Source organism: Pteropus vampyrus, unplaced genomic scaffold, assembly GCF_000151845.1.
Source record: "Pteropus vampyrus isolate Shadow unplaced genomic scaffold, Pvam_2.0 Scaffold113, whole genome shotgun sequence".
NCBI lineage: Eukaryota > Metazoa > Chordata > Mammalia > Chiroptera > Pteropodidae > Pteropus > Pteropus vampyrus.
In genome coordinates, this window is record NW_011888894.1 from 1,019,770 (window position 1) to 1,039,776 (window position 20,007).

The 20,007-nt window shown below is 51.0% G+C and overlaps 1 protein-coding gene across 1 annotated transcript in view; it reads right to left on the reverse strand.

Annotated features, from left to right (window-relative positions):
• The window catches only part of DYSF (dysferlin), a 211,933-nt gene that overhangs the window by 8,025 nt on the left and 183,901 nt on the right, over positions 1–20,007 (reverse strand). The window contains exons 44-53 of the mRNA XM_023533853.1: positions 18,638–18,729; positions 13,037–13,207; positions 12,209–12,351; positions 10,081–10,220; positions 8,804–8,892; positions 8,458–8,553; positions 7,897–8,038; positions 3,432–3,531; positions 1,925–2,103; positions 147–256 (exon numbers count right to left, since the gene is read on the reverse strand). Of these exons, the coding sequence (XP_023389621.1) occupies positions 147–256; positions 1,925–2,103; positions 3,432–3,531; positions 7,897–8,038; positions 8,458–8,553; positions 8,804–8,892; positions 10,081–10,220; positions 12,209–12,351; positions 13,037–13,207; positions 18,638–18,729 (1,262 nt within the window). The remainder of the gene's footprint in view (positions 1–146; positions 257–1,924; positions 2,104–3,431; positions 3,532–7,896; positions 8,039–8,457; positions 8,554–8,803; positions 8,893–10,080; positions 10,221–12,208; positions 12,352–13,036; positions 13,208–18,637; positions 18,730–20,007) is intronic.

Consider the following 20,007-nt stretch of genomic DNA (forward strand, 5'->3'; position numbering starts at 1 on the left):
GTCTGTCACCTGCCCCTTAACACCGTGTGGCCCTCTCTGGGCTATGTGGGCCTTGTGACCTCTGCATGACTATGCAGTGGGCCTCCCGTGCTGTGGCTACACCTTTCATAACTCTAGGCATCAGGGGTTGGAGGCTGGGCACTGACCTTGGGTCCTCGAGTTTGGGGTTCATGTTGGGCTCATCCCGGCCCTGGCCAGCAGGCCGCTCCTCATGCTCGCTCTCTGCTACTATCTCCAACGTCATCTCCAGCTTGCCCTGCGGGGCAGAGGGGGCCTGGTCAGGGGCACGAAGGCTCCGCCCCATGACCTGGAGAGAGCCAGACCAGGACAAATGTAAGAGCCACTTTATTTTTTAAATGATATTGGGTTGACCTGATTCCGGTAGAACATTTTGAATCTAAAGAAATACACAGGCATACTTTGTTTTATTGTGCGTTGCTTACTGCGCTTCACAGATGCTGCGTTTTTTACAAATTGAGGGTTAGACCCTCCACCGGCAAAAGGATTACGACTCGCTAAAGGCTCAGATGATGGTTAGCATTTTTTAGCAATAAAGTACTTTTAATTAAGGTATGTACATTGTTTTTATAGACATAATGCTATTGCACACTTAATAGTCTACAGTATACTATAAATATAACTTTTATATGCACTGGGAAACCAAAAAATTTGTGTGGCTCACTTTATTGCGATATTCACTTTATTGCGGTGGTCTAAAACTGAACCTGTAATATCTCCAAGGTCTGCCCATATAAAGGAAGAAAAATAACAGCCAACCTTCCACTATGTGGAGACAAGACTGCTAATATTTTTGTGCATCCGAATTGTTTTTCTCTGCATGTATATGAAACATCACACTGTGTATATACATAGTTCTGCAGCTTACTTCTTTCACTTAAGAATATACTCTATTTCACTATGCAATCGCAAATTCTTTAAAGTTTGCTTTTTAATGGCCTTAAGACATTCTATGGGATGGTTGGTCATAATTTATTTTGTAAACTACTTATTTTGGTTCATTTAGATTATTTCCAACTCTTTAATATTATAAATAATGCTGCGATGAACACCCCAAACCTAATTTTTTTTTTATTTTAGCTAGTTATTTCTTTAGGAGAGATTTTAGAAGTGGAATGACAGAGGCCAAGGGCATAAAGATTGTCAAATCTTTTGTTGTATATTACCAAATTGCTTCCCCAATAGTGAAAACATTAGCGCTCCCAGCAGTAGTAAATGAGGGGCCTATCTCTGTATCTTCACCAGCAATGAGCATTTCTAGTTTTGTAGTTATAATTTAATAGGCAAAAAATGTTTTTACTTTAAAAAATATGCCCCTATCTAATTACTAGGAGAAATAAACCTTTTTAAGTGTTTAACGTTCCTTTTTACTTCTTTTGTGCTCTTTTGAAATGTTAGTTATTTCTTGTTCATTTTTATAATTCCTTAAACAATAAGGATATTTTATTTCAAGGGCCACTTTAGGAGTTGGCTGGCTGCCTGCCATTTTGAAGCAAACTGTCAGAGATTCACTTCCTCTGCAGAGGAAGGACAGTTCACAGTCCCCTTTCATACCTCTGGGCAGGGACAGTGGTACCAGGACAGTCCCTCACAGGGTCCTGCTCAAATGAGAGGCAAGACCCCTGTCCTCCACAGGAGGCCCAGCCAGCGGGGAACCCAGCACACAGGTCACTGTGAAGGCTAAGGAGCAGAAAACAGCCAGAGTTCGAGAGAGAGAAGGGCATCTTTCCATTTAAATAGGCTTCCCTGGAATGTGCGCCTCGAGGAGAGGAAGCCGGCAACTGGAAGGGAAAAGGGACGGTGCCTTGGAAAACAGAGAGGGGGACAGGAGAGAGGGAGAACGACCCAGAGATGCCCAGTGAAGAGTGGCTCCCGCGCCTCCACCGGGCTGGGAGAAGCAACTCACCGCCAGCACCTTCTTCTCCCCCTCCTCTGCCACACAGGGCCACCAGCCCTTCACGGTTTTCTGTTCAAAAAGGGACACAAACCACTCCGGGTGGAACGTGTCATCCAGCAGGTCCAAGGAGCACTTCTCAGCTGTCTTGGCAGGCTTGGGCATGTGGTTAAGATCCAGCTGCAAGGAGCCTGTGACAGAAAGGGGTTCTTTGGTGGAGGGTTTCTCAATCACAGGCAGCCAAGGGGCTGGGCAGGTTCCAAAAAAACTCAGTCACCTCCTCAGCCCCTATCCATGGGCTTGGTCACAGGTCAAATCCCTCAAACGCCAGCTCCCCATCCATGGCCTCTTATTCCATCTGTACAGCTTCCCACCCCCCTACTCACATGTCCACGTGCCCGCTAATCTACCCTTACTGATTCGTCTTAACAGAACTTATCACCCACTCAGCTGTTCCTCTCACTGTGCTCGGATCCATTCATTTACCCACTGTCTACATCTATCATCCATCACTTTTCAATTGTTTTTATTGTGGTGAAATCTGTATAACACAAAAAGTGTCATTTTAATTACAAATTTATCGCCCCAAAAAGAAACATCATACCCATTAGCAGTACTCCCCACTCCACTTTTCTCCCAGCACTGGGAACCATGAGCCCACTTTCTGTCCCTATAGACCGGCCTATTGTGGACATTTTATATCAGTGGAATCACACATTATGTGTCTGTCTGTGTCTGGCTTCTTTCACTTAGCATGTTTTCAAGGTTCATCCCTGTTGTAGCATGCACCAGTATTTCATTTCTTTCTACGGCTGAAGACTATCCCATTGTATGTATAGACCACATTTTCCTGGGTAACTTTTATAGCTGTGATGGGACTGTTACAGTCCAGCCTGCTGGCGCCATACAGTGCCATCCTCCTTGCCCCACATCTCACCCCTGCGAGAGCACTGTCTCCACCACATCCTTCAGCCCGGCACTCCCTGCTCCCCAGCTCAGGGTTTCAGTGCACTTCTACCCCAAAAGAATCCTGTCTGGGGCTTGGGAGACAGAGCTGTGTTCACGTATCCGGTCATCACTTGGACACAAGGATGAAGAGCGACTCCAGGCCCTCGCTGGGCTCAGTCTGCATCTAGACTGAGGGCTGTGGGGTGGGAGCATCCTGTCAAGCCTGAGGCCAGACAGCCAGTGACAGCCAGTGACAGCCAGTGTATGCTTGCATTGCCTTCGACCTCTGCTTCCCTCTCTTCCTTACCTATCTGAGTCCTACCATCCAACACAGCCCAGTGTTCAATGACACCTATGCTGACAGGCCCACCCCGCTGGCCTCTCCAATTACTCTGGCACTACTCTGTCACAGACCTCACTCAGCACCAGGGACCGGTGACGCTGAGCTCCCTGAGGGCAGAAAATAGGACTGCGTCTCCTGCTAGCCAGCCAAGAGTGGCACACACACACAGCGGGGGTTGTGGGGCAGCCCCCAATGTGCAGAATGGTGCAGACTGGAAGCAGTGCTCACCCAGAAAGTCGTCAAAGGAGAACTTGTCGTTGTCCCAGATCTGGAATACCACTCGCGCTGGGATTTTGCTCTCAGTCTTGTCCAGCCTCCAGAAAGCATCCTGACCAGAGGAAGAGCAGAGAAGGAAGCAAGAAGGCAAGATTAGAGAGAGGCAGTGGTCCTTGCCAGCCTGGAAGGCTGCCTGGAGGAAGCAGTAGAGTGGGACACCCCTTAGAGACTTGCCAGAGCCAGGTCCCGGTGGGAAGACTGATGAGGCCCCAGAGAGCAGCGTTCAAGGACCGGGAGGGTACCATGCAGGCTCTCTTCGCATAGGGAGCTCTTTTAATCTTCCCAGTTCTGTGAGTCAAGTTTCTCACTCTCATTTTACAGATGATGAAACAGGCTTGGGGAAGTTAAGAGTTTACCCAAGACCTGACGGCTAATAACAATATTAATATCGTACTTCTTATAAGCCAGCCCTTTGCCACTATGAACTCATTTATACTTCGGACAACCTACAAGAGAGATACTATCCTCAGAGCTGAGGAAACCAGTGCAAGTACCTTGTGAGTCACACTGCTGGGACGCGGCAAGCCAGGGTTCACACCCAGGCAGTCAGGTTCCAGAATCCTGCTCTCACCTCTAAATCCTGATCTGCTTATGTGATCTTGGGGACAGGGTGGGCTGGCTTAGAACCCGAGGTCACCCACCCCACCCTGACTGTCGCCAAAAGGATCCCCTTGACACACTGCTGTAAGGAGGTGACACTAGGGGGCAGTGATCCAAGATCCTCCCTCGGCATGCCAACTCAGCCACCTTTACCTCCAAGAGCTTGCCCTGGGGTAAATCAAAAGCCCCTGGTGCTAGAAAGTTCGTCACCCTTCTGTTCTCCCCATCCCAACACCCTCAGACTAGTCATCCTGAAACAGCGTCATCCTGGGCCCCTTCCCTTGGACGCCCCGTGGAGCAGCTGAGGGATGGAGCCTGGGCTCACCAAGGCTTGGGTTTACCATGGGTTTAGCCACACTCAACTCAAAAGACTGTCACTGGGCGTCCCTGCTCACTCCTGTTCTCTGTCCTCTCATTGTAGCTTGACCTAAGAGGGTGGCAAGGACAGGAAACATTCTGACCATCCTATAGACCATGGGTGCCAGGTCATCAGTGCCAGGTCATAGCAGAGGCCTGGACCAAATATCAGAGGGGCAGACTCCCTAGGGAGTCAGGAAGCACTGCTGACCACACAGGGTTTGTCTGGTCCTGGGTGCCCTGCATACACAGCCTTGCTACCCAGTCAGGGCCATCCATGCCCGCCAGGTGGCCACCCCAGGTCACACAGGCCCACAGAGCTCCCGAACCAAAGACCATGCCCCGAGAAGACTGGCCACCTTGCAAACACTTGGCCACGGTTTGGACTGCTGCCTGAGCTGGTGAAGGGACTCAGGTCCCCAGCTGGCCCCTCAGCCCCCAGCCCGTCTGGTGCCTCCCCCTTTTCCGGCCCCAGCCCTCCTGCAGGTGCCTCCCTCCTCTGGCGGGGCTTTTATGGCCAGCACCACAGGCCTGCCTGCACAGGCCGCCAGCAGCCTCCATTCCTCTGGCCGGCCTGGTTTATGGGCTCAATAATGAGCCAGAGGTTCAAACGGCCCCTGGTGGGAGCAGCTGGGCTGGGGCTCCAGCCTGGGGAATGGCCCCCCAGGTCCCAGGCGCTCATTACGCTCCTGGTCTGGGCCCTTTTACTAGCTGTTTATTTGCAGGGTGGGTGCCTGACGCGCAGGCAGGCCCCGGTGGGTGTGCTGGGCTCCAGGTGGGGAGCCGGCCAGGGCAACCAGCGGTGGTTCAAAGCAGCCGGATGAAAGGAGACCTTGTACTTTACGACAGTCTCGTCTGGTTAATGGGGTCCCTGGAGGGCTTGCCTGCCAGAGGCCCTGAACCCCTCGGCAGAGGGCTGGCTCTGCGGCAGGACCAAGGAGCCCAGAGGCTGTGCAGTGCCCCCAAACAAACCCACCCCAGACAGTCCTTGAGTCCAGACAGGCTCATTGGTTCCCCACTGTGGGCTCGGCTCCACTTGCCTCCCAGGGTCCCTTCTCCCACAGAGGGACCCGCTGGTTCTGCCTGAGTCAAGCCAGTTCCTCCTTCACTCTCCTGGTTGAATTCAGAACCCCCTGGACTCTGTTTCTCGACCTCCTCTTCTGACCTCCTCCACTCTTCCCTCCAGCCACCCTCTCCAGGAACCTCGCACCACACGGAATTCCAGTTCCCTCGGCCCTCCCCACTCCTGGGCGCCTCTCCTGGACTCCTGACTCCTCTTCCTCCTCTCCACCCCTCAGTCCCCATAAGCCTCTCATCCTTTCAAGGCTAAGCCAGGCCTATGAGTTACGCCCCCATGCATCAACCCAACTCTCTCCTTCCTCCTTGCTGGTGCCTATAATTCAGATATGAAACCCCATCGTTGCCAGAATGGAAGCACCTCAGATTCTTAACCAGCAACCCCAACTGAGCACTCAGAACTTCCAGGGAATCCTTCTCTGTACCACCAGTTAGCTCGCTCTCCCTCCCTCTCCCACTCTCTTTTTCTCCCTCTCTCTCTTTCCCTCTCTCTCCTTCGCTCAACATAACAGCTACTTCCAGCCTTTTTCATTTGTCTCAAATCACCTGCCACTGTGCCGGAAGACTATCTCTCCTCCTGTTTTGTAGGAAAAAACAAAAGCCTTTGCTTCCTGTGACTCCTTGCCCACATCTCCACCTGTCACAATGAAGGAGTTATCTCACCTCCCATTTGAGGAGGCCAATCCATGTCTCTCGGCCTCAGTTTCCCATCCACACCTAGCCCCTTGCGGGGCTTGGTGAACACCTGAGTCGGTGCGCAGGATGCCTCAGCCCTTCCAGCCCCGTTCCCAGCCCCCTCTTCCTCCCTGACCATAGCAAAGAGAGGCAGCGTTGGTTTGATTTGGAACCCTCTCCAACAAATGCAGCATTTGCTCTGTTATGGAAACATCTTGTGATAGACACACACACTGAGTAAAGGCACACAAGACCAGGCCTACAAACGGGCTAGGCTTTCCTTGACTGCACAGAACACAAGGCCATGGCTAAATTGCGCTTTCTGGCAGGCACAATGCAGCAATCTCTGGGTAAAAAATTCATTTAACTTTGTTTCAATCATATTCTTTTGTCTGATGGTTTCAGAATGTTCCACAGAACATTCTGGTTTCTCTAAAGTGTTGAGTCAGGAGGGGGTCACGCAGAAAGGTCGTAATGAAGAGAATTAAGAAGACCTAGTCGGCTGATATACATTATATATAACTTCCCTTCTTTAAGCCACTCAACCATTCAGGAAAGAAAGAGAAGCCCTAGAAGCTTTGTGGCCTGAAGTCTTGAGCAGCACAACCAAAACACCAGAGAAGCATTTACTCTGTCGAACAGGAGAGCACCTCAAGACAGAATTGACTCTAGGTGGGACGTGGGTTGTCAGAAGTTCCAACAGAGGTGCCTCTGCCTCCCGTAGCCTGACCGTGAGGCCCTCACTGCCCACAGCACCCTCTTCACTGTGCTCTGGGTCTGCTCTCTAAGGCCAGGTGTGGTGCCACCAGGAAGGAGGCCACCTGCCTCGGGATCTGCCGATTTCAGGAGTAAAGAGTGTATGACCCTGAAGAGACCTACACTAGGAGGTGCGGAGACACAAACAGCAGAGGTCCCTGAATCCACCTCTCCCTCCTGGGGATGCTGACCAGATTTCCCAGGTGACTTCAACTTGGGGTAAGAGAAGGGAGGCAGAGAGAGAAGGACAATGGCTTTGTGGGCAGAGTCATTCCTAGTGACTTTCCAATTTGGACAGTAACTACAGGCACCAGACACAAAAATGCGGGAAACCAGGTAGCAGGAGGGACCTAGCTGAGGACACCCAATCCAGGGGACGACCCAGCCCATACTCCGGGTAGGCCCTCTTGGGAAGCTCTCCCAACACAGTCTGCCCCACTGGCCCATTGATGGCCATACTGGGTTTCCCTAAAAATGTTCTCTCTGCCCTGACCCCATGACCCTTCTTTCCGCATGGTTTGTCTAGAATTGGGAGAAAGGCAGTGGTTTTAGGAATTGGACTTAGCTACACACAGTGGGTGCCGCGCTGGCGTGGAGTGGCTGCGGCATGGCGGCCATGCTAGCGATGGCGGTGCCGATGCGAGCGGAGCCGTGCTGGGGATCGCGCTGGCGGCTTCGGCGGTGATGGAGCAATGGCGGAAGCTGTGGCAATGGCACAATTGATGGGGACAATGGCGATGACGGTGACACTCACAGTGACGGGACGATGGTGGTGGTGGTGGCGACGTTGGCAGTGATGGGGACAATGATAATGGTCATTATGCAGCAATGGCAGTGCTTGTCCCGACAGTGGCGGGGCCGTGGTGAGAGCGTAACGATGGCCCAGCAGTGCGATCACCCGGACATTAGGAAGCCAGGAATTAGCAACTTTGGGGACGAGAACAAGACCCACCTTCTTGGAGATGGTGCAGATTTGCTCAGCTGGCAGGTAGTCGAAGGGGAAAATGAACCTCCAATTAAAGTTGCCTTCGCCTCCCAGGGACCGATAGTGCACGTCTGTCTTCTGCTTGTGTTCTTCAAAGCCAACCATCCAACTAGACATACGCGTTTTTAGAGAACATTTATAATTAAGGTTTCCACCACAAAATGCATCCTCAACTTAGGCAAATGAGGAATTAAGAAGGGAAAGGAACTCAGTAAATGTAAAGCAAAAATAATTCCCAAGAAATCTCCATGACGAGCCAAATGTGACACAAATTTTTAAACATTCTAAATTTTCTCTTGAGGGACATCCTCAAACCTCATAAATTCAACTCAAAGATCAATGTGGAAGAAGAAATCTAGTGGGGAACAACTCCCCAGAGGCAGAGACCATGCCCATAAGACCCTCCTTCCTTCCTTATCTTCCTCCTTCCCTTTACCAAAGCCCCCCTTCCCAATGGGGTACCACCCCACAGGGAAAAGAGCTGACTCAGTGGAACTGGGATAGGTGGGAAGGAGGGTAACTCCCTACCCTTTCACATAAATGTCGCTCATCTTTTCTCCTGTGATGCTGAGGTCATCCAGGATCACATCCTTGGTGTTCCAGATAACACAACGCAGGAAAAACCTGTGGAGAAGAAGAATGGCTTAAATCACATGGATTTCAAAGTATGGGCGGTCCTTGACTGAGAAGCCAAGAGGCCGGCCCACCCAATGCTTGCCTGACTGATCACTTGTCCAGGCCCACACAAGAGCAGTACCCTGTGGCTCTAGTAGCCCAAAGCCTGGCCCAAGAACAGCTTCTTTGTCCCACCCAAGTTGACTGGATCTATCCCACCACCCCATTCAGCCCAGAGCCCGTAGCTGAGGTAAGTCACCTTCTGGCTCTCCGTGGGGTGATGTTGAAGGGAGGTCCAGGTCGGCCCAGGGCCTTTGGAAACAGGTCAATCCACATCTGCAGCTTCCCCTGGGGAGACATGATCCCGTTCTCCCACTACCCTTTTCATTCAGCCAACATCTACTGACCACCTGCTCTGTGCTAGATACTCGGTGCAAATAGCAGAGAAAATTCAGGCCCTGCCATAGAGAGGCTCACCATCCTGTAGGGGAGGTGCCCTAAATGGAACCACAGGGCCAACTACAAAGGTGAGCCCACTGGCCTCCAGGCTGATGACTTGGGCCTGTGCCTGGGGGTCAAGGGTCAGAGCAGGCTTCTTAGAGATGGTGGTATTTGAGCTGAGTCTTGGTGTGCCAGATGGAAAAGAGGAGAAGGGCATTTCAAGCCAAGGGAATGGCGTACACAAAGTCCCAGAGGGTCAGAGAGCATGCTTCTTCATAGAAGGGCACAGAGGACTTCCACGACAGGAAACCGGCCACCCCTCAGTCCCCTAACTCTCTGCAAGCCAGGTGCTATTTCTGTCCTCATCTTACAGAAGAAGGAGCAGGCATTGAAGTAAATTCTGCAGGGTCACAGAACTAGAGAATGTAAGAACTGACATTTCAACACCTGCTGTGCCCCTCTAGGAAGCCAGTGGCCACATCACTAAGAGCTCAGTTCCAAACAGCTGAGATGGTGTCCTCCACATGCCCTTAAAGGTACCTTCAAGGCTGCCTCAGCCCTTCTCTGCCTGTAATCTGTTCCCTCTTTCTCCTCTTCCAATACCTAGCCCCAAACTCACCCGCCCTGGGGCTGCCAACACTCCTCTCACCCTCCCTTTGCGTGGGAGGATGCCCTTCGCCTTCCTGTTAATTGCTCTGTCGCCCTGTCTAAACTCCCCACTGCAGCCCAGCATGGAGCCAGCCATCTGAGACGTCCCTGACTGATGATAGGAAAGGACACCCTGAGGCCAGCCTGAAACAGCGAGGCTTCGGAATGACTCACAGGAAGCCAGAGGTCTGGCCTATGTGGGGAAGGCGTGGGTCGCTCAGGCTCATTCCCCGGGCCCTGAGGGCTGCAAGTAGCCAGTTGAGGCCAGGCCCAAAAGGCCCCCTGGAAGGCCAACAGTAGTGACCACTCAGACTGTAGAGAAATACCATCAAGGAGGGATTGGCTGAATCCTGTGACCCCTGCAGGTGCCTCTGGGATGTCCATGCCCTCCTTGAGTAAGACTAGCTCGGGGTGCGGGGTTCTGGGGCCTGAGGTTCGATGCCCTACCTGCTCAATGTCCGGCTGCAGGGGGCTATAAAGGGGCCGCGACTCCACATGCTCAGGGACCAGGCCCTGCTGCTGGAGGATGTGCAAAGCCAGACGCTCCTCCACTGGGCCCAGGTGTGGGTTCGGGACTCTGCCAGCCTCTGCTTCAGAGAGAAGACAAAAAAGCTGCTGGAGCTGAGAGAGCAAGAGATGGTAGGGCATCTAAGTGATCTTAGTACTATTCTCAGGTTTGTGCAAGCTGTTCTATTAGTAGCAATAGCTAAAATAATAGCAATAGCAGCAAACACTTATAAAGCAAGAACCAGGCACTGTTCTTCATAAATATTAACAGGTTCAATCCTCATAAAAACCCTAGAAGGTAAGTGCTATTATTCCAATTTACAGATGACAGAAATGAAGCACAGAATGGCCACCCAGCTGGTCAGCAGGGCAGTCAAAACCACACACTCATTTAGGAAAGGCGCATGACTGGACATGAACACTCCCTTCCTCTATCGTGCTTCCCAGGTACAGCTCCTACCTGCCAGGGGGTAAACCAAGGGCTGGTGCTGGATGGAGTGAGGGCCTAGGAGTGGTTCTGACCCTGACCAACCATCCAGCAACATGAACTTGGAGCTCTTGTGGTAGAGACTTTGACAGGGTAGGAGGGCCTACATGTCTACACACACATACGTATACACAAGTATACACACTCAGGTGTGCCCAGGTTCACGGTCTCATGTGCATGCATGCATGCACGCGTGCGCGCGCACACACACACACGCGCGCGCGCACACACACACACACACACACACACACACGTTCTGCCCACTTTAATAGGTGCCACTAAGGAAGCGGAAAGGCATCGCAGAAAGACCACTGCCAGGAATCTGGCTCTGTACCTAACTTGCTGGGTGACTTTGGGCAGGTCTTTAACCACTTGTGGCTTCAACAGCCTCATCTGCAAAAACAGGCTGACGTCACACCTCACCAACTACAGCTTTCCTACAAATTTATGACCATGAGCCCTGGTCCCTGTGCTAAAGCTGCTCACAGACTAGCAGAAGGAAATGAGACCACCCCTAAAATAGACGCATGTTCTACAGGAAGACAATGCGGGGTGGAGTCAGGGCCTAATGAGGAGGAGCTGGCTCAGCCGTGACCTGGGAGGGTTAGAAAAACAGAAAGAGAAGGAGAGGGTTTGGGATAGGGCAGCGGTTCCCAACCTTTTTGGCACCAGAGACAGGTGCTCCTATGAGAATCTAATGCCTGATGATCTGAGGTGGAGCTGAGGCAGTGATGCTAGCGCTGGGGAGCAGCTGCAAATACAGATAAAGCTTTGCTTGCTCTCCCGCCACTCACCTCCGGCTGTACGGCCCAGTTCCTAACAGGCTACAAACCAGTACTGGTCCATGGCCCAGGAGTTGGGGACCCCTGGGATAGGGGAGTCAAAGCCATCATTTCCCTTTTATAACCTCGGCACCAGCTCTGACATCAAAAGTCTCTGAAACTAGCAGAAGGTGAGGGGCCAGCTGGGCCTATAAACACTCTGCTTCTTGAGCTGCTCCAGGTGGGCAGCGTAGGCCTGTGGGCACTCAGACACATGGAGAGCATGTGGTGGGATTCTCAGGCATGAATGTTAGGCAGACCCATGGGCGAAGTGGGGGCTGCAGGGCTTCCTGCCTGCACTTTGGATGCTTGAGGTGCAGGAGCTCTGAGCAGGAGCTCAGAAGGTATCATCAAGGACAAGCTGCAACTCAAATAGAAAACTGTTTCTCAGAGGTGCACTGCACCCCAAACTCTAATCGAAGGCTGACCACCCAAAGCCAGAAGCAGACTGATCCTAACTGTCACTCTGACCATGACTTCAGACTCATCCTTCATCTCAACTCATGGGAAACCCAACCTTGGACTGAGCTCTGACTTGGCCCCACCTTAACGTCTTCTTTTTACAGTGGTATCACAGATAAGCACTGGTCCCCAGAAGACGAAGCACAAGGTTAGCCTGGTGTTGCCCTGGAGGATCCCAGACCACACTCGCTGCGGTGGGTTGTATCCACTTGGCCCCTTTATGACAGGAGAGAGCCAGCAAGGAAGAAGGTGGTAGAGGGAGGGCCCACAGTGTTTTCAGGGTCTTGTGGCAGCTCACCTGTTTCTTCGATGGTGTATTCTTTATCCTGAAACACCACGCGGTCTGTCCGGTACACAGGGGCCTTGACTCTGTGCTGCTGACAGAAGAGGTGGAGGAGCTGGGAGGGGCGGAGCTGGTCCCGCCACTGGTTCGGTCCAGAACTGTAGCCCAAACACAAGACAAAGATGAAACGCCCCAGGACGCTGACGAGGGCAGAGGAACGTGCAATGACCTGTGTACCCATAGGCAAAGCATCACCCACCCTTGACTTTTGCGGAGGGTGCCCATGTGGTTGTTCATCAGGGGATCCCCATTTTACAGATGGAGAAACCGAGGCCCAGAGATAAATGGATTTGTTTAAATTCATACACTCAGAATTGGAATTTAGATTCTTCCAATTTCCAGATTTAGAGAATCAGACCCAAATAAGATCCAAGTTGATAAGGAAGTGGATGGAGCTATCTACACAGGAGCTCACCTGACATAAATGCCCTGAGGGTCCAGCTGGGGCCCATGTTTCCCATTGCCTGTCTCCCCTCCTCTTTCTCTCCTCCTTTCTCTTTCCCTCTACAGGCCCTCAGTAGTGCCTTAAGGAAAACCAGATTATAAAGATGATGAAGCGTGAGATTCTTGGAGTCAGACACACGGGTTTAAATATGAATGCCACCACTTACAACCCATGACATTTCTGGGCCTCAACTTCCTTATCTGTGGAGTCAGGACACACCCCGATTAGACTGAGTGAGAGAACACCTGTGAAGTGCTTAGCCTAGGGCTGGGACACAGTAAGTGCTCAGTATTCAGGGGTGGGATTATCAGAGAAGCAGCCAGTCCCCGTGCACCTACACACAGTAGGTCTGTGGGAGCCCACAGCGAGCCCCGAACTTGGACAACAGCCTGTTCTCCAGGTCGATGACCGTCTCCCCGATCTTTTCATCCTTGGACAGGAGATCGTAGTCATAGAGAGTGATCTTCAGATCCTTCTCCAGAGGCAGAGTGCAGGTTAACTCGAACATCCTGCAGGAGTTGGGGCAGATGTCAGAAAGATGCCTGCTCCCTGTTGTCGCCAGACACACTGGAAGCTCAAGAGGATGGCAAAAGTAGAGGAAGAGCTTAAAAACCATCCATGGCCTCTTCCTCTCCTCACAGGAGCGGCCCTGCAGTCCACAAGCCTTGGGTCTCCTGTAGCTCTTGTGTGTGTGTTTGGTTTTCCCAAATAATCTGGGCTGGGCATACAGCAGCCACGTTATGGACCACAGAATGAACGAATGAATTGGAAGAGACATTAAAACTGAAGTTTACACCAGGAGACAAGAGATGTGAAACTCCAGAACAAAGTGCCAGAGCTCTGGAATTCAGCAGAGGGTGGCCTGGGACCCACTCTCAGGCCTCTTGGGGCTTCACACCTACTTCTGCAGTGGGATGGAGAGAGGGTTTGTGAAGAAATTTCTTTGGAGAGAGCTCCTGCTGTGCTCTGAGACCCACCAGCCCTATGGGGGTCAAATGTGGAGGTGCTGGCCCTTCTCTTTCATTTCCTTGCAGATGGGAGACGCAAGACTAGCATCCAACTCACACTCAAGGAAGTGAAAGCAGCTTGTGGTAGCGAGGAGGAGAGACGGAGGAGCCACTTTCCTCCCATCCTGGCTGGGCCACCACAAGGCCAGACTGGAGCAGCTCTCAGTCCTGCCCCATGGGACCTGGGGCTCCAACAAGGGAGCCAGAGAGTGGGAGAGGAGAGACACTAGGCAGAGAGAGGGAGGGAGGAAAAGGCTTCCTTCCACGCGCACATCCTCATGCTGTACACAGCTATGCCCAAAGTGGACCAGCCACTTTGGGAGAGGGGAATGACTGCCCTCCAGCCATCCGGGGTGTTCATAATTACACATCAGTGGGCATTCTGGTTACCAAGTTGGGACTGTGGGTTTATGACAAAGTGGACTGTCTAAATGTGAGCAGAAAAACTGCCCGCCTGCCTGCCACAGTTTCCACTCAGGGAACAGGGAAGATAACCCCCACGAATAAATGTTTATGGGATACTAGCAGACAAAAACAAAGTTGTGTTTTGATTATATCCTTTTGGTTATGCTTGTTCAAAAGAAAAGGTTTCTGCTGTGACCTGAGGGAGGCTTGAGACCCCAGGCAGACCAGCTTGGCCATGATTTGGGGAAGATGGTAAACAAAGTGGGAGGTGTGTGTTTCTGCACTTGCTCCCCGACCTGGTTCTGGGTCCTGACCTCCACACCCCCATCGTGGAACAGATCCACCCTGCTGCCCAGTCACTGTGAGCCTGTGCCCCCCGCCAGCCACTGGAGCTCACCGAATAGAGCTCCCGTCTGCCATCTTCCCTGCAGCCTTTCCCTCCAATTCCAGCTTGGTGGTGGCTCATCACTGGCCAAGACCATTTCACCTTCAAAAATGGCACTTCCCCAGGCTGATTGGGTCCTTGCTGCAGGGCTGAGTGACCACAACCAACTTGATAGACACAGGTTTATGAATTCAATGTGTCACTCGATAGCATCAGAACGCCACCCACCTTCCCCTACAAGGGCTAGAGAAATAGCCTCCAATCTCCCTCTATAATTTTCCTTTCTTCAGCCTGATTAAGCTCACATCCAAACAGCAGAAGTCAGGATGCCTGGGACCTACTCGCACGCAGTGGGCTCTGATCCTTCCTTTCTCTGCTCTGAGATTTCAAGAAGTTTTTTACTATCTTAAGTCCATGTCTTCTCTCTATCTATATCCATATCAGATGAATGTGCAACCATAAAATAATAATCACTAAATGCAAGGTGGGATCCTGGATTAGAGCCTAGAACCATAAAAGGACATCAATGGGAAAATTGGCAAAAACTAATGAAGTCTAGAGTTTAGTAAATAGTAATGCACCACTATCAGTTATTTAGTTTTGACAAATATATCATGGGTTTTGGTAAGATGTCGACAGTAGGGGAAATTGAGAGAAGGGTATATGGAAATGGTACCATCTTTGTAATTTTTCTGTAAACCTAAAATTATCCCAAAAGAAAAGTTAATCTTAAAAAAAGAGAGAGAATAATTAGCAAATACGTGTTCTGGGTTTCCATTTAGATTTCTGATCTTTGAGGTGGTTGTTTACATGTTTAACTAGGAGATTCTGCCAGGACTCCAACCTTTAGCACACATAATGAAGAACTAGCTGAAGTTACGCTCCAACCCTCTCCCCAGATATGCAAGATTTAGGGAACACAGCTTTGTTCTAGAAGCCAGGGGCTTCCCAGTGGCAGCTACATCTCCCCAACTGGGCTGTGGGTTATCCAGACTGGCACCTCCTCCACCCAAAGACCCAGGTTGCCCCCAACTTACTTTCCAAACACAGGCTCCAGAGTACAGGGAATGTAGTTATCCTGGTCACTCACCGATTTCTTCCCTATGGAGATCTTGATGTAAGGATCACACTGAAGGAGGAGACAGAAAGACCAAGTGAAATCACTTTCCAAACGCATCTCTGAGGCATCTTCAGTCCTCTGCCTCCTGTTGGAGTTAGGTGGCCAGCCATGAAGGAGCTGCTATCTCGTGTTCCTGCCAAGCCAGGGGGCCCCGTCCTGCACACCACACCACTTGGCCCTGACATGGGCTTCTAGCCACAGTGGAAAGTGGTACCTGAGTCCCCCATGCTCCCAATCCACTTCCCAGTTGGGAATAGGTAGGTGGAGGCCCGGCTGATATCCTCAGTAACATACTAGCTTGTATGACATATGTGACCGGGCCAGGCTGGGGTCCTCTCTGACCTCTGCTTCAGCAGATGGAAAGGGAAAGAGATGGCCAGACTGTCAGCCTAACCCAGCTCAGGCTGGCCTTCCCTGGATGCCTCCTACAAGCAACAGCATCTCCTCAACTATCCTCCAGTAGCGGCTAGAGCTGGAGAGTGCTCAGGGTCAGTCTTGGCACTGAGAAGCCTTAAAGTGCATGAACTGAGCACTGGCCACCCGCCTTCTCCTACAAGGGCTAGAGACCATGTCTTGGAGGTTACTGGTGATGCCTGGGCTGGGGATGGCTTCATTCTGCTCTGCGACCTCCCAGGAGGGCACTGGCAGCTATGATTTCTCACCTTGAAAAGCAGGGCTCCAGAGGTAGGAGACCAGGCCTCTCCCCTCACTTTGAGGACACTAGTTAGGCCTATACCCATCTAAGGGGACGAGAGGACCCTGGCCTTGTATTTCTCAACTCCAATTGTCCCCACCCCTGCCTCTCTTCTCTTTTCTCTTTCCTCTCCTGTCTCAACTTCAGTTTGCCCCTCTCTGCACTGCCTCCTCCTAACTCCAGATGCCTGCCCTCCTTCAAGTTCCCCTCCTTCACTCAGGGCCGGGACTAGAGGGAGGCGATGAGGTACTTGGGAGGGCCAAAAACTCAGTAATCAAGATTAACAATATTTTAATGCAATATTTTAAAAAATTAAAATCAATGCCAACGGTCTATGAGGAACAAAATATCAAACGTTTAAATAAAGCCAGGAGAAGTATTACTGATTTTTCGTTTTGCCTCCAGCTCTACCATGGGAAGGCAGGATTACTGATCCTGTTCCATTGTTCTTTCTCTCCTTCCCCCACGCCCCACATTGAAAGTCCTACAAAATCCAGTCCCAGCCTACACCTTCAATGTCACCTATCCTTATGCCTTATCCTTGTGCTAAATGTATGCTAAGCAGCCTTGTCGCATACCTTCGCCAAGGTTTTTGACCCCTCCTAAAAGACTATTTTCTTCTCCCTCCCAGTCTATCAAAACTCCATCGGTCCTTATTTTTTCCAGGAAGGCTTCTCCTGCCCCATGGGACCTGGGGCTCCAACAAGGGAGCCAGAGAGTGGGAGAGGAGAGACACTAGGCAGAGAGAGGGAGGGAGGAAAAGCCTTCCTTCCACGCGCACATCCTCATGCTGTACACAGCTATGCCCAAAGTGGACCAGCCGGGAGAGGGGAATGACTGCCCTCCAGCCATCCGGGGTGTTCGTAATTACACATCAGTGGGCATTCTGGTTACCAAGTTGGGACTGTGGGTTTATGACAAAGTGGACTGTCTAAATGTGAGCAGAAAAACTGCCCGCCTGCCTGCCACAGTTTCCACTCAGGGAACAGGGAAGATAACCCCCACGAATAAATGTTTATGGGATACTAGCAGACAAAAACAAAGTTGTGTTTTGATTATATCCTTTTGGTTATGCTTGTTCGAAAGAAAAGGTTTCTGCTGTGACCTGAGGGAGGCTTGAGACCCCAGGCAGACCAGCTTGGCCATGATTTGGGGAAGATGGTAAACAAAGTGGGAGGTGTGTGTTTCTGCACTTGCTCCCCGACCTGGTTCTGGGTCCTGACCTCCACACCCCCATCGTGGAACAGTGACTGCTGCCCAGTCACTGTGAGCCTGTGCCCCCCCGCCAGCCACTGGAGCTCACCGAATAGAGCTCCCGTCTGCCATCTTCCCTGCAGCCTTTCCCTCCAATTCCAGCTTGGTGGTGGCTCATCACTGGCCAAGACCATTTCCCCTTCAAAAATGGCACTTCCCCAGGCTGATTGGGTCCTTGCTGCAGGGCTGAGTGACCACAACCAACTTGATAGACACAGGTTTATGAATTCAATGTGTCACTCGATAGCATCAGAACGCCACCCACCTTCCCCTACAAGGGCTAGAGAAATAGCCTCCAATCTCCCTCTATAATTTTCCTTTCTTCAGCCTGATTAAGCTCACATCCAAACAGCAGAAGTCAGGATGCCTGGGACCTACTCGCACGCAGTGGGCTCTGATCCTTCCTTTCTCTGCTCTGAGATTTCAAGAAGTTTTTTACTATCTTAAGTCCATGTCTTCTCTCTATCTATATCCATATCAGATGAATGTGCAACCATAAAATAATAATCACTAAATGCAAGGTGGGATCCTGGATTAGAGCCTAGAACCATAAAAGGACATCAATGGGAAAATTGGCAAAAACTAATGAAGTCTAGAGTTTAGTAAATAGTAATGCACCACTATCAGTTATTTAGTTTTGACAAATATATCATGGGTTTTGGTAAGATGTCGACAGTAGGGGAAATTGAGAGAAGGGTATATGGAAATGGTACCATCTTTGTAATTTTTCTGTAAACCTAAAATTATCCCAAAAGAAAAGTTAATCTTAAAAAAAGAGAGAGAATAATTAGCAAATACGTGTTCTGGGTTTCCATTTAGATTTCTGATCTTTGAGGTGGTTGTTTACATGTTTAACTAGGAGATTCTGCCAGGACTCCAACCTTTAGCACACATAATGAAGAACTAGCTGAAGTTACGCTCCAACCCTCTCCCCAGATATGCAAGATTTAGGGAACACAGCTTTGTTCTAGAAGCCAGGGGCTTCCCAGTGGCAGCTACATCTCCCCAACTGGGCTGTGGGTTATCCAGACTGGCACCTCCTCCACCCAAAGACCCAGGTTGCCCCCAACTTACTTTCCAAACACAGGCTCCAGAGTACAGGGAATGTAGTTATCCTGGTCACTCACCGATTTCTTCCCTATGGAGATCTTGATGTAAGGATCACACTGAAGGAGGAGACAGAAAGACCAAGTGAAATCACTTTCCAAACGCATCTCTGAGGCATCTTCAGTCCTCTGCCTCCTGTTGGAGTTAGGTGGCCAGCCATGAAGGAGCTGCTATCTCGTGTTCCTGCCAAGCCAGGGGGCCCCGTCCTGCACACCACACCACTTGGCCCTGACATGGGCTTCTAGCCACAGTGGAAAGTGGTACCTGAGTCCCCCATGCTCCCAATCCACTTCCCAGTTGGGAATAGGTAGGTGGAGGCCCGGCTGATATCCTCAGTAACATACTAGCTTGTATGACATATGTGACCGGGCCAGGCTGGGGTCCTCTCTGACCTCTGCTGCAGCAGATGGAAAGGGAAAGAGATGGCCAGACTGTCAGCCTAACCCAGCTCAGGCTGGCCTTCCCTGGATGCCTCCTACAAGCAACAGCATCTCCTCAACTATCCTCCAGTAGCGGCTAGAGCTGGAGAGTGCTCAGGGTCAGTCTTGGCATTGAGAAGCCTTAAAGTGCATGAACTGAGCACTGGCCACCCGCCTTCTCCTACAAGGGCTAGAGACCATGTCTTGGAGGTTACTGGTGATGCCTGGGCTGGGGATGGCTTCATTCTGCTCTGCGACCTCCCAGGAGGGCACTGGCAGCTATGATTTCTCACCTTGAAAAGCAGGGCTCCAGAGGTAGGAGACCAGGCCTCTCCCCTCACTTTGAGGACACTAGTTAGGCCTATACCCATCTAAGGGGACGAGAGGACCCTGGCCTTGTATTTCTCAACTCCAATTGTCCCCCCGCCTGCCTCTCTTCTCTTTTCTCTTTCCTCTCCTGTCTCAACTTCAGTTTGCCCCTCTCTCCACTGCCTCCTCCTAACTCCAGATGCCTGCCCTCCTTCAAGTTCCCCTCCTTCACTCAGGGCCGGGACTAGAGGGAGGCGAGGAGGTACTTGGGAGGGCCAAAAACTCAGTAATCAAGATTAACAATATTTTAATGCAATATTTTAAAAAATTAAAATCAATGCCAACGGTCTATGAGGAACAAAATATCAAACGTTTAAATAAAGCCAGGAGAAGTATTACTGATTTTTCGTTTTACCTCCAGCTCTACCATGGGAAGGCAGGATTACTGATCCTGTTCCATTGTTCTTTCTCTCCTTCCCCCACGCCCCACATTGAAAGTCCTACAAAATCCAATCCCAGCCTACACCTTCAATGTCACCTATCCTTATGCCTTATCCTTGTGCTAAATGTATGCTAAGCAGCCTTGTCGCATACCTTCGCCAAGGTTTT